Source organism: Micromys minutus (assembly GCF_963924665.1).
Source record: "Micromys minutus genome assembly, chromosome: 8".
NCBI classification, from domain to species: Eukaryota; Metazoa; Chordata; class Mammalia; order Rodentia; family Muridae; genus Micromys; species Micromys minutus.
In genome coordinates, this window is record NC_137977.1 from 51,888,978 (window position 1) to 51,908,604 (window position 19,627).

At 42.0% G+C, this 19,627-nt stretch overlaps 1 protein-coding gene across 1 annotated transcript; it reads right to left on the reverse strand.

Moving 5' to 3' along the window:
* Positions 1–11,678: 11,678 nt before the first annotated feature.
* On the reverse strand, positions 11,679–12,677 carry MC4R (melanocortin 4 receptor; the record flags this gene model as incomplete). The annotated part of the gene is made up of 1 exon (XM_080920153.1): positions 11,679–12,677. One exon carries the CDS (start codon positions 12,675–12,677, stop codon positions 11,679–11,681), a length of 999 nt encoding a protein of 332 aa, XP_080776279.1.
* Positions 12,678–19,627: the final 6,950 nt, after the last annotated feature.

Below are 19,627 nucleotides of genomic sequence, written 5' to 3' on the forward strand. Positions count from 1 at the left end.
TGAAAGGTAGTTGGAAGAGCAAAGCAGAATTCTTAAAGTGGGCATGGCCTGGTCTGTTCAATGAGATCAGGCTGCTCTTCAGACCTGCTACTGCTCCTCAGAGTAAGAAAGGGAGAGAAAGATGCGGTCCATTGTCTGGGTCAAAGGAACCCTTCAAGGCTGTTCTGTTGAAAGTAAGCCATCCATGGACAGGCTTAGAAACAAGGCTGGTTCTTATAGTTGATGGGCCTGCAACTGGGTCTAGTCGCAAGTAAATGACAGGAAGGGGCGCAAGTTCTAGTGTCCAGGCCAACACTCCATCCTGATGGTTTGAAATGAAGTGGAAAATGGGAAAGACAGTGGTGACCAAGGAGTTCTAACTGATTAATTGAAATGACCCAGGTGCCAATGCTTGGTATGGAGAAAGCCCCAAGGCCCACAGTTTTGTAGAAAAACGGGGTTCAAGGAAGACTTGTAACTTTAGAATTTCTTTGGGAAATCCAAGTACAGAAGTTCAGAACAGAATTGGGCACACAAGTCTGTTGTTAGGCAAAGCGGTCAAATGTGAGAGCTCCCAAGACAACAGCGGGGTTTCAGTGCTTCAAGAGCTTTAAGATTATCAGCTGAGTGGGCACAGCTGGCGAATGAAGTGTTGAGCTGTGGAAGAGTCACTGAGTGTTCTGGGGAAGCATCAAAAGAAAGGGATGTTTGAAATGGGAGTCATAGCCGGGGGAAAACACACACACACACACACACACACACACACACACACACCATGATCACGCTGTGAAGATGTTGGTTGTGGCAGAAGAAGCGGTTGCAGTACAGTAGCAGAATTTACGTTTGAGTGGGTTCTCACTAGGAGACAATGAACAAAGGGTAGCAGGCTGCAAAATACAGGAGGGGTCACTCAAGTAATTATTGCCTGTTATCTCTATCTATACACATGATGTGTGTGTGTGTGTGTGTGTGTGTGTGTGTGTGTGTGTGTGTGTCCCATGGGTATGTGAGATTAGTTTCTCAAAAAGTCCACTAAACCAAAAAAACCAATCTCATCATGTCTTCCTATATTTCCTGAATATTATGACCATAGAAACTGGGCTTCTCTTTATGCCTCCCTAAAGTGCATCTCAAAACTCACTGTCTCATGTGGCAGGCTTCATGTACTTAACCTCTGTTCACAAACCTCACGGATTCAGTTTAAATTTTGAGTGAAAGTGCAAATTCCTAATGTTTGGAGGTTTTGTTCCAGGAAAAAGAATGGAAGAGCGAACAAACAGTGGGGGCAGAAAGAAAACAGAAGGGAGCAGAGCCTTATGTCTTTAAAAATGTATAACCATAGATGAAAATCAAACATAAACTAATTGATCTCACTGTAGTGCATTGATGCATAAATGAGTCATGCTAATTCCACTAGAACTAGTCTGGAAAATGGAGGAGAGATTGATTTCAAACCCTTTCCACAAGAACAGTACCCCGATCTGATACCAGCTGAAGACACAATAGAAAAATGAAACCATGGACGTTTTGCCCTGATAAACAAAAACATGAAAATTCTCAGGCAAATGCTAGCTGATAGAATGAACAGTACAGGTTATAAAGGCAGAAGCAAAGAGTGTTCTATCAGTATAGAAGCTTCTACCCAGCAAAGGGAAAAAGCAGCTGTATAAGACACTGCCTACCAAATGAGAGGAAAATTTGCCATTAGTGCCTGACTATGGTCAAATATCCAGAATATATAAATAACTAAAAATCTTCAACAATAAAACTCCAAATAATTCATCTTAAACTGTTATCCTTGCAGATAGGAGTCTAGCATAACTGTCCTCTGAGAGGTTCCACCCAGCAATTGACTGAAACAGATGGAGAGAACCACAGACAAACATCAGAGGATGTGTGAGCAGTCTTGTGGAAAAGCTCAGGGAACCTGGAGGGGATAGGGACTCCAGAAGATCAACAAGGTCAATTAACCTAGACCCTTGAGGGCTCCTAGAGACTGAACCACGAAACAAAGAGTATACAACGGCTGGACCTAGGCTTCCTGCACATATGTAGCAGATGTGCAGCTTGCTCTTCATGAGGTTCCCTCGACAACTGAAGCAGTGGTTCTCCATGTATCTGTTGCTGGCCTATAGATCCCATTTCTCTAAGTGAGCTGCCTTGTCTGGCCTCAGGAGGAGAGGATGTGCTTAGTCCTGCAGTGACTTGAGGGGTCAGGGTAGGTTGGTACCCAGGGGTCCTTCCCCTTTTCAGAGGCAAAGAAGAGATGAGGAGGGCATTGGGTTCATGGGAGGAGATGACTAGAAGGAGAGTGGAGGTAACAATCAGGATATTAAAGTGAATAAATAAGTTAATTAATATAAAAACCAAACAGAAAATTTAATAGGTGATTTTCAAAGAGACAACGCAAGTGACCAATAGTGTGTAAAAAAATATGTCATGTCACTTAGTCATGATGGAGATGCCAATTAAAAATAGAGCACCATCCCACCCAAATTGGATGGCTATTGTAAAAAAAAAAAAATACACACACACAACGAGATAAAAACAAATGCTGGCAAGGACACAGGAAGAAAAAAACTTGTTATCACAGTTGGAAGGAATGCAAAATTAGTGCTGCCATTTTAAAGGTAAATACAGAGGCTCTTCTAAATACCAAGAACACTCTGAACATGAGATACAGCTTTCCTCATTCTAGACATGTTTCTAAAAGAGATTAAATAGCATATTAAAGAGGTATCTACATTCTCATGAAAATGTGACCTCATTCCCAATAACCAAGACATGCAACTAATGGAGTTATTATTGTTGGCAGATGAATGAAGAAAATGCACAATTTATGCACAACAGAATATTACTCAGCCACAAAAAGAAAGAAATACAATCATTTGTTCAAAAATAAATTAGAGCTAGTAGATGACGTATTAAGTAAATGAACCATGGAAAGAAAGACAGATTCAGGATATTGTCACTCAGATGTGAAAGCTACAAAGGTAGCCTCAATGAAGGGAAAAGAGGAGGGATTTCTGAGGCCAGGGAGATGGATGGGGAAGAAATAGGTAACAGATAACTGTGGAGAAGAGGGATAAGTGTCAATGCTCTGTGGCAAAGTGGAGTGCGGTAGGGGAAAGTTAACACCAAGAAGTTTTAGTATGCTTACTGAAGAGATGGCATCTTCAGTGGAAAGGCTAATTATCCTGATCTGATCATCACACATTGTATATATCTACTGAACATTACATATTCCATATGTAATTTTGTTCCAGGCATATGCATAATTATACTACTATCATGCTAGTTACAAATAAAATATAAAGTATGTGTGATTTTAGATGAAATCTATAGGATAGTATGATACAGAAAATTGGAATGTGTCATTTGTAGAGATACATTTTTGGTGTGTGATGTGTTGTATGTATGTGTTGTGTTGTATGTGTGTGTGCTGCGCTGTTTGTGTGTGTTTTGTTGCATTGTATGTGTGTTGTGTTGTGTAATATTATGTCATATGTATTGTGTTGCATTTGTAGTGTTGTGTTGTATGTGTGTGTTGTGTTGTATGTGTGTGTTGTCTTGTGCTGTATGTGTGTGCTGTGTTGTATGTTTTCTCTGTACTTATCAGTGTATGTGGGTTCACACGAGTATGGAGGCCTAAGGTCAACATTGCATGTTTTTTTTTCAATCTCCACCTCCATTTTTTTTTTGAGATAGGATCTCTCTTTGAGCCTCAAGTTCATGGGTTTGACTATATCTATTAGTCAATGAGTTACAGAAGTCTGTCTGTCTGTCTGTTCTCCTTCCATTCCAGGGATACAGGAATCACCTCCACTCCTGCTTTGTGTGACTTCTGGGGCTCTGAGGAACTCCTTTCTTCATGCTTGGACAGCTGACAGCGTACTAAGCCAGGCTCCACTCCAGGAATTATTAATTTTGAAAGTTCAATATACAAGTTAGGTACACTTAAATTCATAGCAAACAAAATTTTAATTACTTTCTCATTATAACCAAATTTATTCCTATCTTTTCACTTCGGAGTTATGGACCATGGAGATGTGCATCTCACAGTGGAGTGCCTCATACTGTACAGTGTTAGGTTTAGTATCAAACTCTGACTTTTATCTGTGGTGCAGCCCCAGGCCAGACCTCACTTCAGAAATCACTAGTGAATCTGCTGAAATTTTTTTCTCAGCATTATATTTGAGGATCCTCCAGGTGTCTCTTGACAGTGGTAACACTTCATAATTATAACTGGTAATCATTAATTTAGCTAACCAGGGCCAAATGTGACAATTTCTGTCTTAGAACAAAGCTCATGTCTGTCTCTTCAGTGGCAGCATTAGAGGACACTAGAAATTTTTTATTTGTTACATCAAATACAGACTTTTGGTTTCCTGCTGTTTAAAAACACTAACAATAAACAAATGCATTGTACACATTTATCAACGAACCCATGAAAAGGGTAATAGGACACTGGCCTGAGCTGCGAGGCATATCATCAAAGCATACACTAAACCCACCAGTTAACATCGGATGTTAGTGAGGTGCTGAAACAACCTGGCCTCATACCAAATTCTATTCACATCTCAAATGAAAGTTTTGGAATATTCAAATTTTCTGCATATTTAAAACAACTCATTACAAGTAAAAGTTTTTTTTTTGTTTGTTTGTTTGTTTTTTTTACTTATCTCACCTCTTAGAGTCAAGAGGGATGGTGAGAACCGATTTGAGTGATTGCTGGCTTTCTATGCTGGGATATCAGGACATCCACTGTTAATCTACCCTGTCCCTACCGCTGTTTCAGCTCTTCCGGCACCAACACTCAGAAATCCATTGAGCACACATGTCTTAGTTGGGTTTTACTGCTGTGAACAGACACCATGACAAAGGCCACTCTTATAAGGGACAACATTTAATTTGGGGTGAGCTTACAGTTTCAGATGTTCAGTCCATTATTATCATGGCAGGAAGTGTGGTGGCATCCCGGCAGACACGGTGTTGTAAAAGGAGCTGAGAGTTCTATATCTTGTTCCGAAGGCAAACAGGAGAAGACTGGCATCCTCAGGCAGCTAGGAGGAAGCTCTCTCAGAGCCCATCCCCCACAGTGACAAACTTACTTCAATAAGGCCACACCTCCTAATAGTTCCACTCCCCAGACCAGGTGTGTTGAAATTACCATAAGGCTTTGATTAGTCACTGTGATGTAGCTGCCCACAGTAAAAACCCCTACACTTGATCTATACTAGCTGGACATCTAAATTCCCAAATGTCCATGACAACGTATGATGAGAGAACGGTTAAGATCCTCATTTTCAAGGTTAGAAGAATAAAGCCCAGGGTGCAAGGCATCTGGGATTTGAACCAATAGTCAGTCCAAAGACATATTCTTTCTCTCCTCTTAGACACAGCTACTGGGTAACTTAGCAACATCTTCTTGGATAATAATCATTTTATGTTAACATTTAAAATTCATGGCATGAAGGTTAATGAGCATCGGTTCTAAAATATGCTAATCAATTACGTTATTTTTGGTGCACTATCTTTCTAATTAGCCTTTTTCAATATTGGATTTGATACTGCAAATTTCAGAAACAATTTGTAATATTGATGATAAGGAATTTTCTGATGAGAGTTTATGTGTGCCCCTACCATATCTATTATACCTAAGTACATGCGTTCATAATAAAAGTTAAGCCCAAATCAAATTATAATGTGTACTAAATTGTAAATGGGATGGCAATGAAATGTTGCATGAACACTGGGGTCTTGGGGGGTCTAAATACATGGGATGTTGCATTGGTAGCCTCTAGATTGATATTTCCAGAAGGTGATGTGGAATTTGTGCCATCTTAACCTAACAGAGCCACTTCTGTAGTTGATTGTAATAAAATCACAATCCAACTATTTTGGTTCATGATACACGTTCTATGCACTCCTTGGAAGCAACTGATCAATTTGCATTTGAAGGTAAGAGGATCCAGAACCATTTGTCCTGCTGCTTTGTCAGCCAATATGGATGCTTCTCAACTCTCTTCAGGCACTCTTCCTAACTTGATAGACTGAAACGTTCAATGACCACTTTCTTGGTGCTCTATATAATGCTGTCATTTAAATCTTAGTGATAACTTTGTGGGTAACTTTTTTTTTTCTTCTTTGGGAACAGTTCAAAAACACTGTGTTTTTACTTTAAACTGCCTGATTTGGGTGAATTTTCTATACTCCTTCATCCCTTGTCTGATGCCTTGATAGCAATCCATGAGGAAAGTCGGCTTCTGAGCCCTTGATAACAACATTATCTCTGCAGCAAGTGTGTGGTCCTTCCACTCTCCTTTGATTTCAAGTAGATGTGTGTGCTGCCCAAGAGGATTCTGTGCTACCGGGCAATCAGTGCTTAGTTCAGCCGGCTATGTTCATACCTCAAGCTCCTCTAAGTAATACTGGACTGAATCTGTGAACTGTGACCATCTACGTTTATGTTTTTGGTTTACCTTTTTCTTTGTGGTGTATTGCCGTGTCATATCAGAGCAAAGTGGGTAGAAAAAAAACCACAAAGGAAGTAAGCATAAGACCAGCTGAGCGGCACTAATTAAAGACTCTATAACCTGTACAATATTGCTTTTAGATGGGCAAGATAAAATTTGAAGGACAAAATAGCCTACAGATTTAAACAGGTGTTAGAATAACACTCAATTAGTGGACTGGCAATGAGCAGACAGGGTCCCTCTGACTTCACTGCTTTCTAAGCAAGCAGAGAGGACACTTGTATGATGGAGTCAGCCTACACTTACTAACTGCACCAATGCCATGGAATATTTCTCCAGAAGCAGTTCAAGAAGATACCCGATGCAAGTGAATGGTGACAGCTATACATAAAGGCTTCAAGACAGTCCCTTGTAACTCACTTCTACCACATTATATCTTCAGTCTCCATACAGAGAAATTCTGGAGCATTTAATCGGGGTGTGTTGGTTGTTATTTAAAGTCTCTGTTCGTGCACACTTATTTGATGGATTTATTTACTTATTTAATCTACCTCCCTAGTTATTTTCTTACAGTCGGGTTAACATGAATGATCCACAGCCTGGTGAGCATTCTTTCATTCATCCCCTCTTCTTTGTGCAGTTTTATTTTCTTCTCCACCGGGAAGCTCATGCCCTCGCCCTGTCAGCTGGTCTGAGCTCCTGCAGTAAACCATATACTGCCGATTACTTTTCTAGGAGATACTTCATGGGGCAGGGGAGAGGATGTTACAGACAGAAAGTGATACCTTGATTTCCACTTCTGGAGACCATATGTGCTCCCTCTCTGATGCTGTGGGCAAGAAGGCTTCTCATTCCTGTGAGGTTTAGTTAGTACGGTGTGCTTAGAAACAAGCATCTTTATCTCTTGACTCTGCCATTGTATGGACCACTGAAGACTATTAAAGATACTTTTACCATCCCTAGTAAGTTTAGGATTATCTGATGTGGTGTGGTGTGGTAGATCTTAACCCTATTCACTTGAGCTGTGATTCTATATCTCTATTAACCATGGATTTCCAGAAGGGTGGCTACAGGTTGCTCTTCCCAAGGATTCTGTATGTGACTCAGCTAAGCCCAACTCGTTTCCTTCTCCAATCAACCTCAGTGGCTCCTTTTGTCCTGCCTTGGAAACCATCCAGTAATGGGGACAACAGAGGAATAAGTAGCCACACTGTGAAAAGGTTGGGTCTCAACTATTAAAGAGATGGGGCATTGAAAAATTCCAAGTAGAATCTCCTAAGACACCATCTCCAGAAATCAAGCACTTTTGTTATTTATGGTTTGTGTTAGATAAATTTTAATCTATCTTGTACACCAGACTCCATAGGAAAAAAATATGAGCATCAGATCCCTATTTCCAAAGGAGCTTTAGTGAAAACATGGGAAGCAGAGCATAGAAACAGGCAGGAAGCAAGGCCGAAGTATGGACTATTCAGTGTATAGGAGTCAATCTAAATATCGCGGTTGGCTAACATTTTATGTCGTTTCCCAATGTATTCCCATTAGAGGCAGGCCTAAGGGAACACAAACACAATCTGCTTTCCCCATTGTGAAGCTTGTCATGTACTTCTGAAGCATAATTATCTGCCCTTGATATATTTAAAGTCCCCTAATTGGAGCAAGCCTTCCTCCACATCTGATCAACCGATCGTGTACTGTGGTACACGATCCATTTCCATTTTGTGCAGGTCAAGTTTCTTTAACCCCCAAATCTCTATCTCAATTCTTACCCTATATTCTCCCCTGTCAAGATATGAGTTTATTTGCTGGGCCTAGAATTTTACCTATAAGGTCATCACAATGACCGCATACCAACTCATTTGGAGAACCTGGAACTCTAATACTACGGGATACTAATTAGCCATCAGAGCACTTGAGTAAGGGTTTGTCCCTCTACAGAAAACTAGATTGATTGATTGATTGATCACTTATCACTTTACATCCCACTCACTGTCCCCCCTCCTGGTCACAACTCCCATAATCCTTACTCCAACTCCTCTTTCCTTCTCCTCTGAGCTGATAGGGTTCCCTGGATATCCTGCCTCCCTGGCATTTTAAGTCTCTGCAAGACTAGGTCACTTCTTCTCCCACTGAGGTCAGACAAGTCAGCCTAGCTAAAACAACATATTATATACGCAACAGCTTTTGAGATAGTCCCAGCTCCAGTTGTTCCGAACCCACATAAAGACCAAACTCCACATCTGCTACATATGTATGGGAGGCCTAGGTCAAGCCTGTGTATGTTCTTTGGTTTGTGGTTTAGTCTCTGAGAGCCCCAAGGATCCAGGTTAGTTGACTCTGTTGGTCTTCCTGTTCAGTTCCTCTCCCCTTAGGGGCTAGATTTTTTTTTTAACAGAGTATTGGGAATTAATATCCCCAGAAAAGGTTTGGAGCACAAAACAGTTAGGAAAAGACATTCTCAGCATAGTAAGACACTGGAGACCCAATGTGCTATAAACATCTTGGGAGTTTTACTGGCACATAACTGGTCCACACCAATGGATATACTAATACTACAGACTGCCCCAGGGAAAAATACCAAAAAACAAGCAAACAAACAAACAAACAAAAAAGTAAGCATGAAGGAACAGCTAGACCTTCCCTCTGAGTATCTGAGATGACATCTGAAAAAAAAAAAAAAAAAAAAGCTAGTTTGGAAAGACCGGAGCTGCAGAGACAGGGTGTGCATATGATGCCCTTCATATCTTAGTTTTAGGGTCTCTTGGGGGTCATTGTGTGAAATAAGAAATGATAACAGAAAAGAATCCATCTGGGTACAGCTATTGTTCTGGGCTTCGTGTCTTACTCAGCTTCTGATTGCCATTAAAAACACTTGAGGAAGGTGGAAAAGGTTCAAACTGACTAGCCTTGGAGTTTTATAGTAGAAGACCGACTGGCCTTCTCGTGCTGGTCCTGTGGTGAGGCAGCTCCTGCTGGACTCACAGTACTCATCTTATGGCCTCAGAGAGCAACAGAGAGCAAGAGGCATGAGCTACAGTCCCACTGTCCTCTTCAAGAATACAGTCTAATGACTGGAAGTCTTCCAGTTGGGTCCTGTCATCTAAAGACGGTCATTTCCCAGTAGCACCACCGTGGAGAGCAAGCTTTTACTGCACAGAGCTTCAGAGAACACTCAGGATCCAAATTTCAGCAGGCTTTGCTGGTTATGAGAATCCCGACACTCATTTTTGTTTAAAATAGAAGCATTGCAGTGTGGTTAAAACCCAGCCTTAGAACCACTTTTCATTGCCTAATGGTGCTACTGTGAAAATTACTTCCTTGGGGGAGATGTGAACAATCTCTCCCCCTTCTTCTATGGGCCCAATCACAGACCCACATATGATTCTAGAAATGTTCATACTCCAGACCCAATGAGAACAGGACTGAAGGGTTACTGACATGATTTGTAGGTGACCACAAAGCAGTCACATTGGCCAGTCTTCTCCCATCATGGATGACAGCTTCCGCACAGCTGCATAGGTGGTACCATCTGCCCCTTTTCTTCTCAGCCTGAGTTCTACTAAGTCAAAGTCACACAAAAGTGGCTGGGAAGAATGGGTGAATTCGGAGAATGGGAAGAACACACAGAAGATCCAATGACACACCCTACCCTCTTCCCTCTAGGAGAAAATGTCAACAAACAAGCTGATTGTGATGCCGCCTATGTGCAAGTATGCACAGCTAATCGTATGGGTGTAGTGGCAGTGTGGCTCAGAGGACAGCACCTTAAAACAGTTGGCTTTACCGTTACACTTTGATATATATTTGCACATGAATGTCCTCAGTGTTTTCTCAGGCTTATAATTAATAGGTGAAACATTTCCATTTTAATTCAGATGAACTGTTATGAATTATCTCTGCCTATGAGCATTTGGAGACACCATCAGCTGAATGACAGGAAAGTCTGCCTCTAAACGTTGATTTAATCTCCTTTATTTCAAAGTTTACACAGACTAGAAAGGATAGATTTAATTGCTCGGTGGCCACACCTTCGGTGTTATTTTGGAGAAAACAAGCATTCCCAATCCCAGGACGTGCCTAAGAACATCGGAGTATTTTGTTGTACCTTTCCAGACTCCACGTGTGTCTTCTTGCCATCTTGTGCAAGCACCACAGGGTTCCACATTTTAGATTTTTACAAACACTGTCCCCAAATGTTTTGTGATGTGAATTCGGCGTGGGTATTAAAATGCTTGATCTTCAGCACTTACATTTCAACTCAGAAAGTGATCCGAAAGTGAACAAGTCCCAACCACATGAAAGATGGCCCAACTTACTGTGAACACTAAGAGGAAAGGAATGCTGAACCTCTCAGTGCAGAGACAACTGTTCTGGATGTTTCTGTAGAAACTGGCAAGAGGCTGGAAAGAATTCATTCTGTTTGGTCACTGATAGTGGGGTATCATTTGTCATGGGGAATTTCAGCAAGGCATGGACAGTTTATATTTGCCAGGACACTTTAATCTTAATAGTGGGCATTTCCTCTGCCCCCATCTGAGTTGCCTGTGTGAATTCTGAGTCTCCGGCAATGAGTCTTTCTGTCTTGGAGAAATGCATGTGACTGAAATCTCACTTTCTCCCCAGTAGCTGCTTCTCCCCACCCCCTTCTCTTTCTTTTATTTAAAAAGAAGAGTCGGTATATTTGAACAGAAAGGATAATAGGTAAGCTTTTATTCAGATACTTGAAATTTCACGAATAGAGCTGACTCACTAAATGATCAAGCATCTAGTGTTTAAATATTTCCCCATAAACCGTGGGATCAAGCTTCTCCTGTACTGTGGGGACAACACAAGAAAGCAGCTGGGAACATATTTAAGAAGGCTCTGATTCCTGCCACTACAGAAAGGACAAGGGCGGAATCTTGATCAGTAACAGGAAAGAAGCATTGTCAAAGTTTTAATCAGGGTGTCTGTTTTTCTCGAATGTAAATTCATAGCCCCCACACCATAGAACGAAAGCAAGCATTTTACAAACAAACAAACAAACAAAAAAGTAGCATGTCAACAAACATTGCACATTGAGACTTTTCCCATGTCAAAAGTCATACATTTACATTTATACAGTAGATAATTTCAACCAAAGCACTACACAGTAGAGGCAGCTGCTGGGAAGTACACTGCTCAGGTTGTGCCCAGAGTGACAAAGTCTGCGGGTCTCTACCTAGTACGCACTCTGTTCCCCACTTAATACCTGCCAGACAACTCACAGGTGCCTCCCAGGGGATAGAAACAGATGATCTCTTTGAAGGTTTTCCTCAGTTCTTGACTCCGGAGGGCATAAATGAGAGGGTCGATGACGGCGTTACACATGATCAGTATGAGATACAGGTTAAAATGAGACATGAAGCACAGGCAGTATGGATTCTGAGGACACGAGATATAGAACAGTAAGTGGAGGAAGAACGGGGCCCAGCAGACAACAAATACTCCAATCAGGATGGTCAAGGTAATCGCCCCCTTCATGTTGGCACCCTGGCGGATGGTACCTGTGCCCGGGAGGACAGCAATCCTCTTAATGTGAAGCCTCGCCATCAGGAACATGTGGACATAGAGGGAGGCCATGAGAACCAGCATGGTGAAGAACATGGTAATGAGGCAGATGATGACAGCGCTGCTGTCCGAGTAAATGATGAAGAGAACGCCCGACACCGTGCAAGCTGCCCAGATACAACTTATGATGATCCCAACCCGCCTAACCGTCATGATGTTATGGTACTGGAGCGCGTAAAAGATAGTGAAATACCTGTCCACTGCAATGGAAAGCAGGCTGCAAATGGATGCGAGCAAGGAGCTACAGATCACAGAGTCAATGACATTATCAATGTTCACGGTGAAGCTCTGCGCGTCCGTATCCGTGCTGTTGAGCAGGGTGATAACGATGGTTTCCGACCCATTCGAAACGCTCACCAGCATGTCTGCGACGGCCAGGCTACAGATGAAAAAGTACATAGGTGAGTGCAGGTTCTTGTTCTTGGCTATCGCCACGATCACTAGAATGTTCTCCAACAGGCTTATGACACCCAGAGTCACAAACACCTCGGGGGAGACAAAAAGTTGCTCATAGCATCCTCCATCTGAATGCCCCTTCCCCGGGGACTCGCTGGCATTGCCGTGCAGCCCGTAGCTGCTGCGGTTCCAGAGGTGGAGGGAAGTGTACATGCCATGCTGGTGGGTGGAGTTCATCTTCCTGCAGCAGCTGGATTTGAATCCTCTTTGAACGGATCCAACCTCCTGGGTCAGGGAAGCTCCGAGTGGTTTTCTCCCGTAGAAGTTGGGAGGCTGCAGTTGGCGCCTGCTGTGAACAGGGTCAGAAGCAGCCGTGGAGCTCGCATAGGAGTTGTTGGGCTCTTCTGGGTTAGGCTCGGTTCATCATCTCTTTAGAAGCTGGCGCTCCTGAATGCTCGTTCTGGGTTGACCGGTCTGCAGTTTGCTTTTGTTCTCGGTGCGGCTTTCACTTGAGCCATGGTATTCACTCCGGGTCTTTTCGGAGTCCGTTCCTTGAGAGTCTGCACAGCTAGGAGCCGTGTCTGCATCTGCGCGCCCACACTCACACCGCAGCCTCTCAGAAGTTCAGCTTCCCCAGCAGCCCTGTGAACCAGAGCAGCCTGGTACGGGCTGCTGATTTTTTATTTTATGGTTATAAGGAGGGGATGCTGTTCTGAATAACTCCTCCTCTGCTTCCTTCTGACCAATCCACGTTCACTGGTTCTGAGACATCGATCTTGCACAAATAGATTACAGGGCAGCACCGGGCTCAGTGGCCAGGGCTGCTGAGGTGGGAGGGAAGCCACTGTAAGACACTGGATTTTCCTTTCCAACTTTTAAGAGAAACGACCTGATCTCGGGAATCAGCCAGCCTCATTTCTCCTCCTTGAGACTGAGCTGCATGTGTGTGCACGCAGGGAAAAATAAATAAAAAAATAAATAAATAAAAAGAATCGACAAAGCACCCTGTCCTGGCTCCTGAAGCAGACGCTGCCCCTCTGCTGGGCATCCCCCCTGAATGAGCGAAGGTTCAGTGTGAAAGACTAGAAATACGGGCAGGATTTAATTAGACAGATGGGTATGCTATGAAGAATTACTGCACAGCTAGAGATTAAGACCGTGTTCACTTCTTGCGTGCTGGTGGCCGTTTCTGCTCACAGTCTCTGCTGTAACAGCTGGAAAAGTTTTCATTCACAGTATTTAAAAAGTTCAAGTGGCATTAATAAACGCATATTGACTGGGAACTTAGACAAATCAACAACGTGACAATATTCTGCATGGTTGTTGTGGTGGTGGTCGTTTGGTTGGTAAGATTTTGTTGTTGGTTGATTTTTTTTAAAGATGGTGTTCTGCTGTCTCCCCCACCCCCCCACCCCAACACACACAGTTAGAAGCATCACAAACTGGAACTATAAACACTTCGGCTATGTACTTACTCCGGCCAGAGCCGGTGGGTGCACATTCATGTGTGCTGCTCTGAAGAGATTGCTACTTAGCTTCTCCTTGGCCTTCACTCCCTTTACTGCGTGCACACGTGTGTGCGTGTGTGAGTGTGTGTTAGAGACAATGCTAACTTAAATTAGGGCTGCCATGCAACTCTGGAACTGAGTAGGACCTACTACTGAATTATGTTTAATAGTACAGAAGCTGCTACACATTGGGTCACCTTCCTCTGCTCCTTCTCCTGTCTGGCAAATGACTGCAGAGTTTCTAGAAGCTTTATGGTATAGAAGCCCCTTACTATGTAACTATACAAAATAAAGCTTCCCTCTGCATTCCTTCCACCCTGAGCTGACCAACCATGCATGTCCTAGAAACAAGAAACAGCTTTTCCTATTGTAAAGTCCCAAGTGGTCCGCTGTTAGGGCAGCTGGCGGTTATTACCTCTGGACACTTTACTAGAGCCCTTAAAAAGAATGATTTACTTATTCATTTTCCTTTGCACAAGGGTGAGTTACCTAATCAGTAACTAAGTGATCCAGAAGACACCCATAAAGTTTTTATAAGAATCATGTGGTTAACGGAATAATCTTTCTGAGTAACTCTTGCCCTTGTGCCTCCCCCCTCAGATCCACACAGTGGATGTTGTTTTTCATAGTGAAGAAAGTGTTTCCTAACCCAGCATCATGAAGATTTATATTGCTTTATTGAAACTGCTGGTGTTGGAATGTTACTCCTATAGATGTGATATGAGGTGTTCATAATAACTGGTTTAAAGAATCTCACATACAGAGACTTTTCCCAAGAATAACTTTTAATGGCCTTTTTTTTCTTCTATGTACGGTTATAGTTTCTTATTTACTTTCCTACCTTTTTAAAATTTTGATCAAAACTGGACATACTGAGTGTGTTGCAGCTATTCTGGAAACCATATTTGCCTCTTACATAAAGTTTTTTTGTTACGGCGGTCGGTTACCATTGATGCTTAATCAATGACTCCCAAAAGAAGTCTGCGTTGCTCCATTTCCTGTGCCTAATAAACCATCTGATTTGTGATCTTAAAGGTCAGTGAGTGATGGACTAAGGCAGCTACAAATAGGACATCTCCCAGTTTTGTGTGTTGAAGCAAGCCTGCACTGTGACCCCCCCAAATCAGTGTCCTCTCCCCTTACTCTCTGTTTGCACAGAGGAGAAATCAACCACAGGTGATGACTTAGAGCATTCTCAGCTCTTTCATGACCTTGCCCACAACTCTACAAACAGCACCACTTTTTATATTCTTAGAGCTCATTTGATCTGTCTCTATGGAGACCTTGTTCCCTCACTTGCCTTTAAAATTTTAAACTCTTTTCTCTAAGTTGTACCCAATATGTCAGGCATAAGATTAACAGTTGCTTCTAGTGCCATTGGGGGACAACGTCTATTCTTAGAGGGCACATTCTGGGTCAGGAAAAAGCCCTGGAAGTCTAGACTGTTTGGGGGGTTCAACTCAGGTAGGCTGAGCTCTCCATAAAGGGGATAAGAGGTTTCTAAGGACATACACGTCAGGCTGCCTCTATACTTCCTGGGAAGAGATGCGGTTTAGTATCTTTCTGGCAGCTGATTTTCAAGGATACAAGCCAAGCTGGTTAAAAGCCTCAAAGTTTACTTTTTAAACTTTCTGTAACTTAGTAATTTTCAGAAAGTAATCATTTTCTGGCATCTTCCTAAATTGCTTGGCACATTAGTTAGTTTGTTTCACGTTGTATACATAATAATGCTGACAAATGTTGCTAGCAGTGTGGATTTGCTTGGTGAGAGATTTTTCACTAGTTCTTACTTTAGTATTTTTACTAAGATGATTTCTCATCCTTACCTTTTATAGTAAAATAATTAAATTAGATTAACCTCTATCAACATAACAGACTGTTGATGAATGACTAAATCAGTATTTTGTAGTTTTCCTACATCTTTTTAAAAGAGCCTTTCATACAATAAATAAAGTAATAAAAAGACTTGGATGAAAATTTAAATAAGATAATGTGAATTTTAAACCAGTAAAGTGCACATTAGCATCAAAGTATCTGCATACTCCCTTTTCTATCTTTTCATGAAGAGGATTTTGATTTTGAACATTAGGATTGAATAAAAATCTTATAAAATCTAATACCTACAAAAACTCATCTTTTATCTATGAAGCATAAATTTAGATTTATGGTAAGTCATGCTGAAAAGATTACCTATCTCAAAGTAGACATTTTATTCATTTTCTATTTCCCCTTTATACTATGAACCAGAGCTATATAACCAGTCGTGACACAAACACTGCGAATATCCCGACTGCTAGGAGTCTCAGTAAGAGTCGCCCTCCTAAACTCCCTAGAGCCTCTCCGGAGCCTCCCCCATCTCAGGTCTCTGGCTCATCCTTGAGATGCCCCCCAACTCACCCCCAATTTTTATTCAATCTCCATGACCTTTCTTCCTTGCTCTCCCTACACCTTATTCTGCCCCCTTTCCCCTCTCCATCTCCTCTCCCATTTAGTTCCCCTCTTTCATCCAACTCTGATGACTATTTTATTTCTCCTTCTGAGTGAGCCTCATGTATCCTCCCCCTGGGCCCTCCTTGTTATGTAGCTTCTTTGAGTCTGTGGATGGTAATATGGGTATTGCTTAATGACTAATTGTAGATTGTTCTGAAGCTGTTTGTGTTTTAATGTTAATTTCACTTCCCCAAGAAGGGCTGTCTAGTCATATAACTCCAACTGAACCTTCCCATTTTAATTAGTAAAATAAAGGAAGACCAGTGACTGGGCGTGACTAGTGAGGTGGGGAGGGATGAGAGGTCTGAGGAGGTGAGAGGACAGAGGGTGGACATGGCAACATGGAGTTTCCCAAGGACCAGCTGGACCCAGGTGATATTGATTGGGTTAAAAAGCTATGAACATTAAGGATTGTATAGGTCTAATATCTCATAGAGAAAGGCGGTTTGTATCTTTGTCTGTTTGATGCATTTTGTTGTGTAGAGAGTTTGTGGATTAAGAGTTGAATATACAAACCTGAATGAAAAGCAATCAGTTGTAGAGTTGTATTTATGTGGGATTTGGGGGTAGAGAAACACCCTGGGTCAGAGGCAGAGAACAGGGGGTGGGAAACCACCAGGGAAGGGAGTTTCATGGACAAGTTGGGCCATGGTGGCGGCTTGGACCAGGCACCAGAGATGTGTGTGGCTCCAAACTAAAACCGGGCCTGAGGAGTGAGACCTCATGTAATTTTTAATATTTACTGCAACATCTAGTATCTACTTTATATAAATACATGCATGTCTTTTTGGGTCTGGGTTACTTCACTCAGGTTATGTTTTCTAGTTCTATCCATTTGCCTGCAAGTCTCATGATATCCTTATTTTTAGTAGCTCAGTAGTATTCTATTGTGTAAATGAGCCATACCTTCTTTATCCGTTCTTTGGTTGAGGGACAACTGAATTGTTTGCAGCTTCTGGCTATTAAGAATAAAGCTTCTATGAACATTGTTGAGCAATTGTCCTTGTGGTATGGTGGAGCATCTTTTGGGTATATAGACACAGGGATAGCATAGCTGGGACTTGAGGTAAAACTTGAGAAACTGCCAAATTGATTTTCATAGTGGTTGTACAAGTTTGCACTCCCAACAGCAATGGGAGAGTGTTGCCTTTGCTCCATCTTCTTCATCATGTGCTGTCACTTGAATTTTCCATCTTAGCCATTCTGGTATAAGGTGGAATCTTGGAGTCATTTGATTTGCATTTCCCTGATGACTACAGACGCTGAACATTTCTTTAAGTGCTTCTAGGCCATTAGGGATTAAAAAGGATAAGGACATCAACCCACCCACAAAATCTTCAGACCAAAATTTGTCCTGCCGACAAGAAGTACCGGGACAAAAATGGAGCACAGACTGAAGGAATGGCCAATCATCTCAACTTGAAACCCATCCCATGAGCAAAAAACAATCCATAACACTATTAATAATACTCAGTCATGCTTGAAGATAGGAATCTAGCATAACTGTCCTTTGTGAAGCTCCACTGAGCAGCTGACCAAAACAGATGCGGAGATCCAGGGCCAAACATTAGACAAAGCTTAGAAAATCTTATGGAAGAGTTGGGGGAAGGATTGAGGAACCTGGAGGCAATAGAGACTTAACAAGAAGACCAACAGAGTCAATTAACCTGGACCCTTGTGGGGCACCCAGAGACTGAACTACCAATCAAAGAGCACACGTGAGCTAGAGCTAGGTCCCCTGCTCATATGTAGCAGATGTGCAGGAACTCTTCATATGTCTGTTGCCTGCCTATAGATCCTGTTCCCCTAACTGGGCTGCCCTGTCTGGGAGAGGATATACCTAGTCCTGCAAGAACTTGGTGTGCTAGCGTGGGTTGGTTCCTGAGAGAGGAGACACTCCTCCTTATCAGAGGAGAAGAGGAGAGGGGATGGAGAAAGGGACTATGTGAGGGGGGACTGGGAGAGGGCTGAAACTGGGGTGTAAAGTGAATAAATTAATTTATGGGTGTTTTAATTTAAGAAAGGAAAACATTAGTTATAACATTTATGTCCTAGGAAGAATATTTGTCCTACATTTTATATCAACATAAATGAAACCATTCCAGAGAGAAACATTTACCCAACCATGGCACCCATCAACACTATTTTTAGATGATGTTTAAAATTTTTCCACCTCAAAATAGAGGGTTCCAACATTAAATCATTTCTGGAAATGTATCCGACTAACCTCCTTCCTGAAATCTAGAGCTTGCAGGATCAGATGAAGTTTCTCAGCTCTCCTACCTTAGAACACTGCTTAACTCTATCCCTTCTCAGAAGTCTCAGACATAGGGCATGCTTTTCCTCTCTCTGCTTATCTGGTCCGTACCGTCACATTGTGTTCTGCTACAGCAATTGTTCCAAATCTGAATTGATTCCAAATTTAAGGAATGCCAAGGAACATTTTGAGCATGTGGCAATTTGGGGGTTTGGTTTTGTAAGTTGGTATAAAATGTACCCAGCTGAACTGAGGCAAGGCAGCACCCAGAGGACACCACCCAGACATCAGAGGTGACCTTGGCTGGCACTGCCCATCCCATGAGCTCAGTCAAGCACATACGGGATGAGACCTTATAAGAAGTCTCCTGGAACTTTCACAGGCACCCCACAGGCTCTTCCCTTCTTAAAGTGTGCTGTGATAGATTGTGCTCGTGCAAACAGCTGTTATTGTTTTTCTTTATGTCTTTAGATTGTGATGGGATGGGTTTTTTTTTAATTTATTTTGTTTTGTTTTTGGGATTTTGTGCTTTATTCCATTCTGCCCACAAAACTCTCCCTTTTAAATATTAATATGACTTTAGAACATACGATTATTCTAGGAACATGTATGTCATGTGACAGACAACTAAATGTATTGTGATTTAGTGTATCTGTGCACTGAATCACATTTTGTGATACATTGGCTAAACTTTTCTAACTACAAAAAAATGTGCTTATTTAAAAACACTTAGCTGAGCATTGTGGTTCACAGCCATAAAACCCCCTACTCAGGGTGCTAAGGCAGAAGGAATTTCATGCCTTTGGACCAGTTTGGAATACATGGTGAGTTCCAAGCAAATGTCTAAGTTCCTTGGCTTCTTCTGTCTCTGGAATTTTACTTTTAGAAGGTCACTTCAGACAAGAGACAGGAGACATACAAGGGAGAAAGAA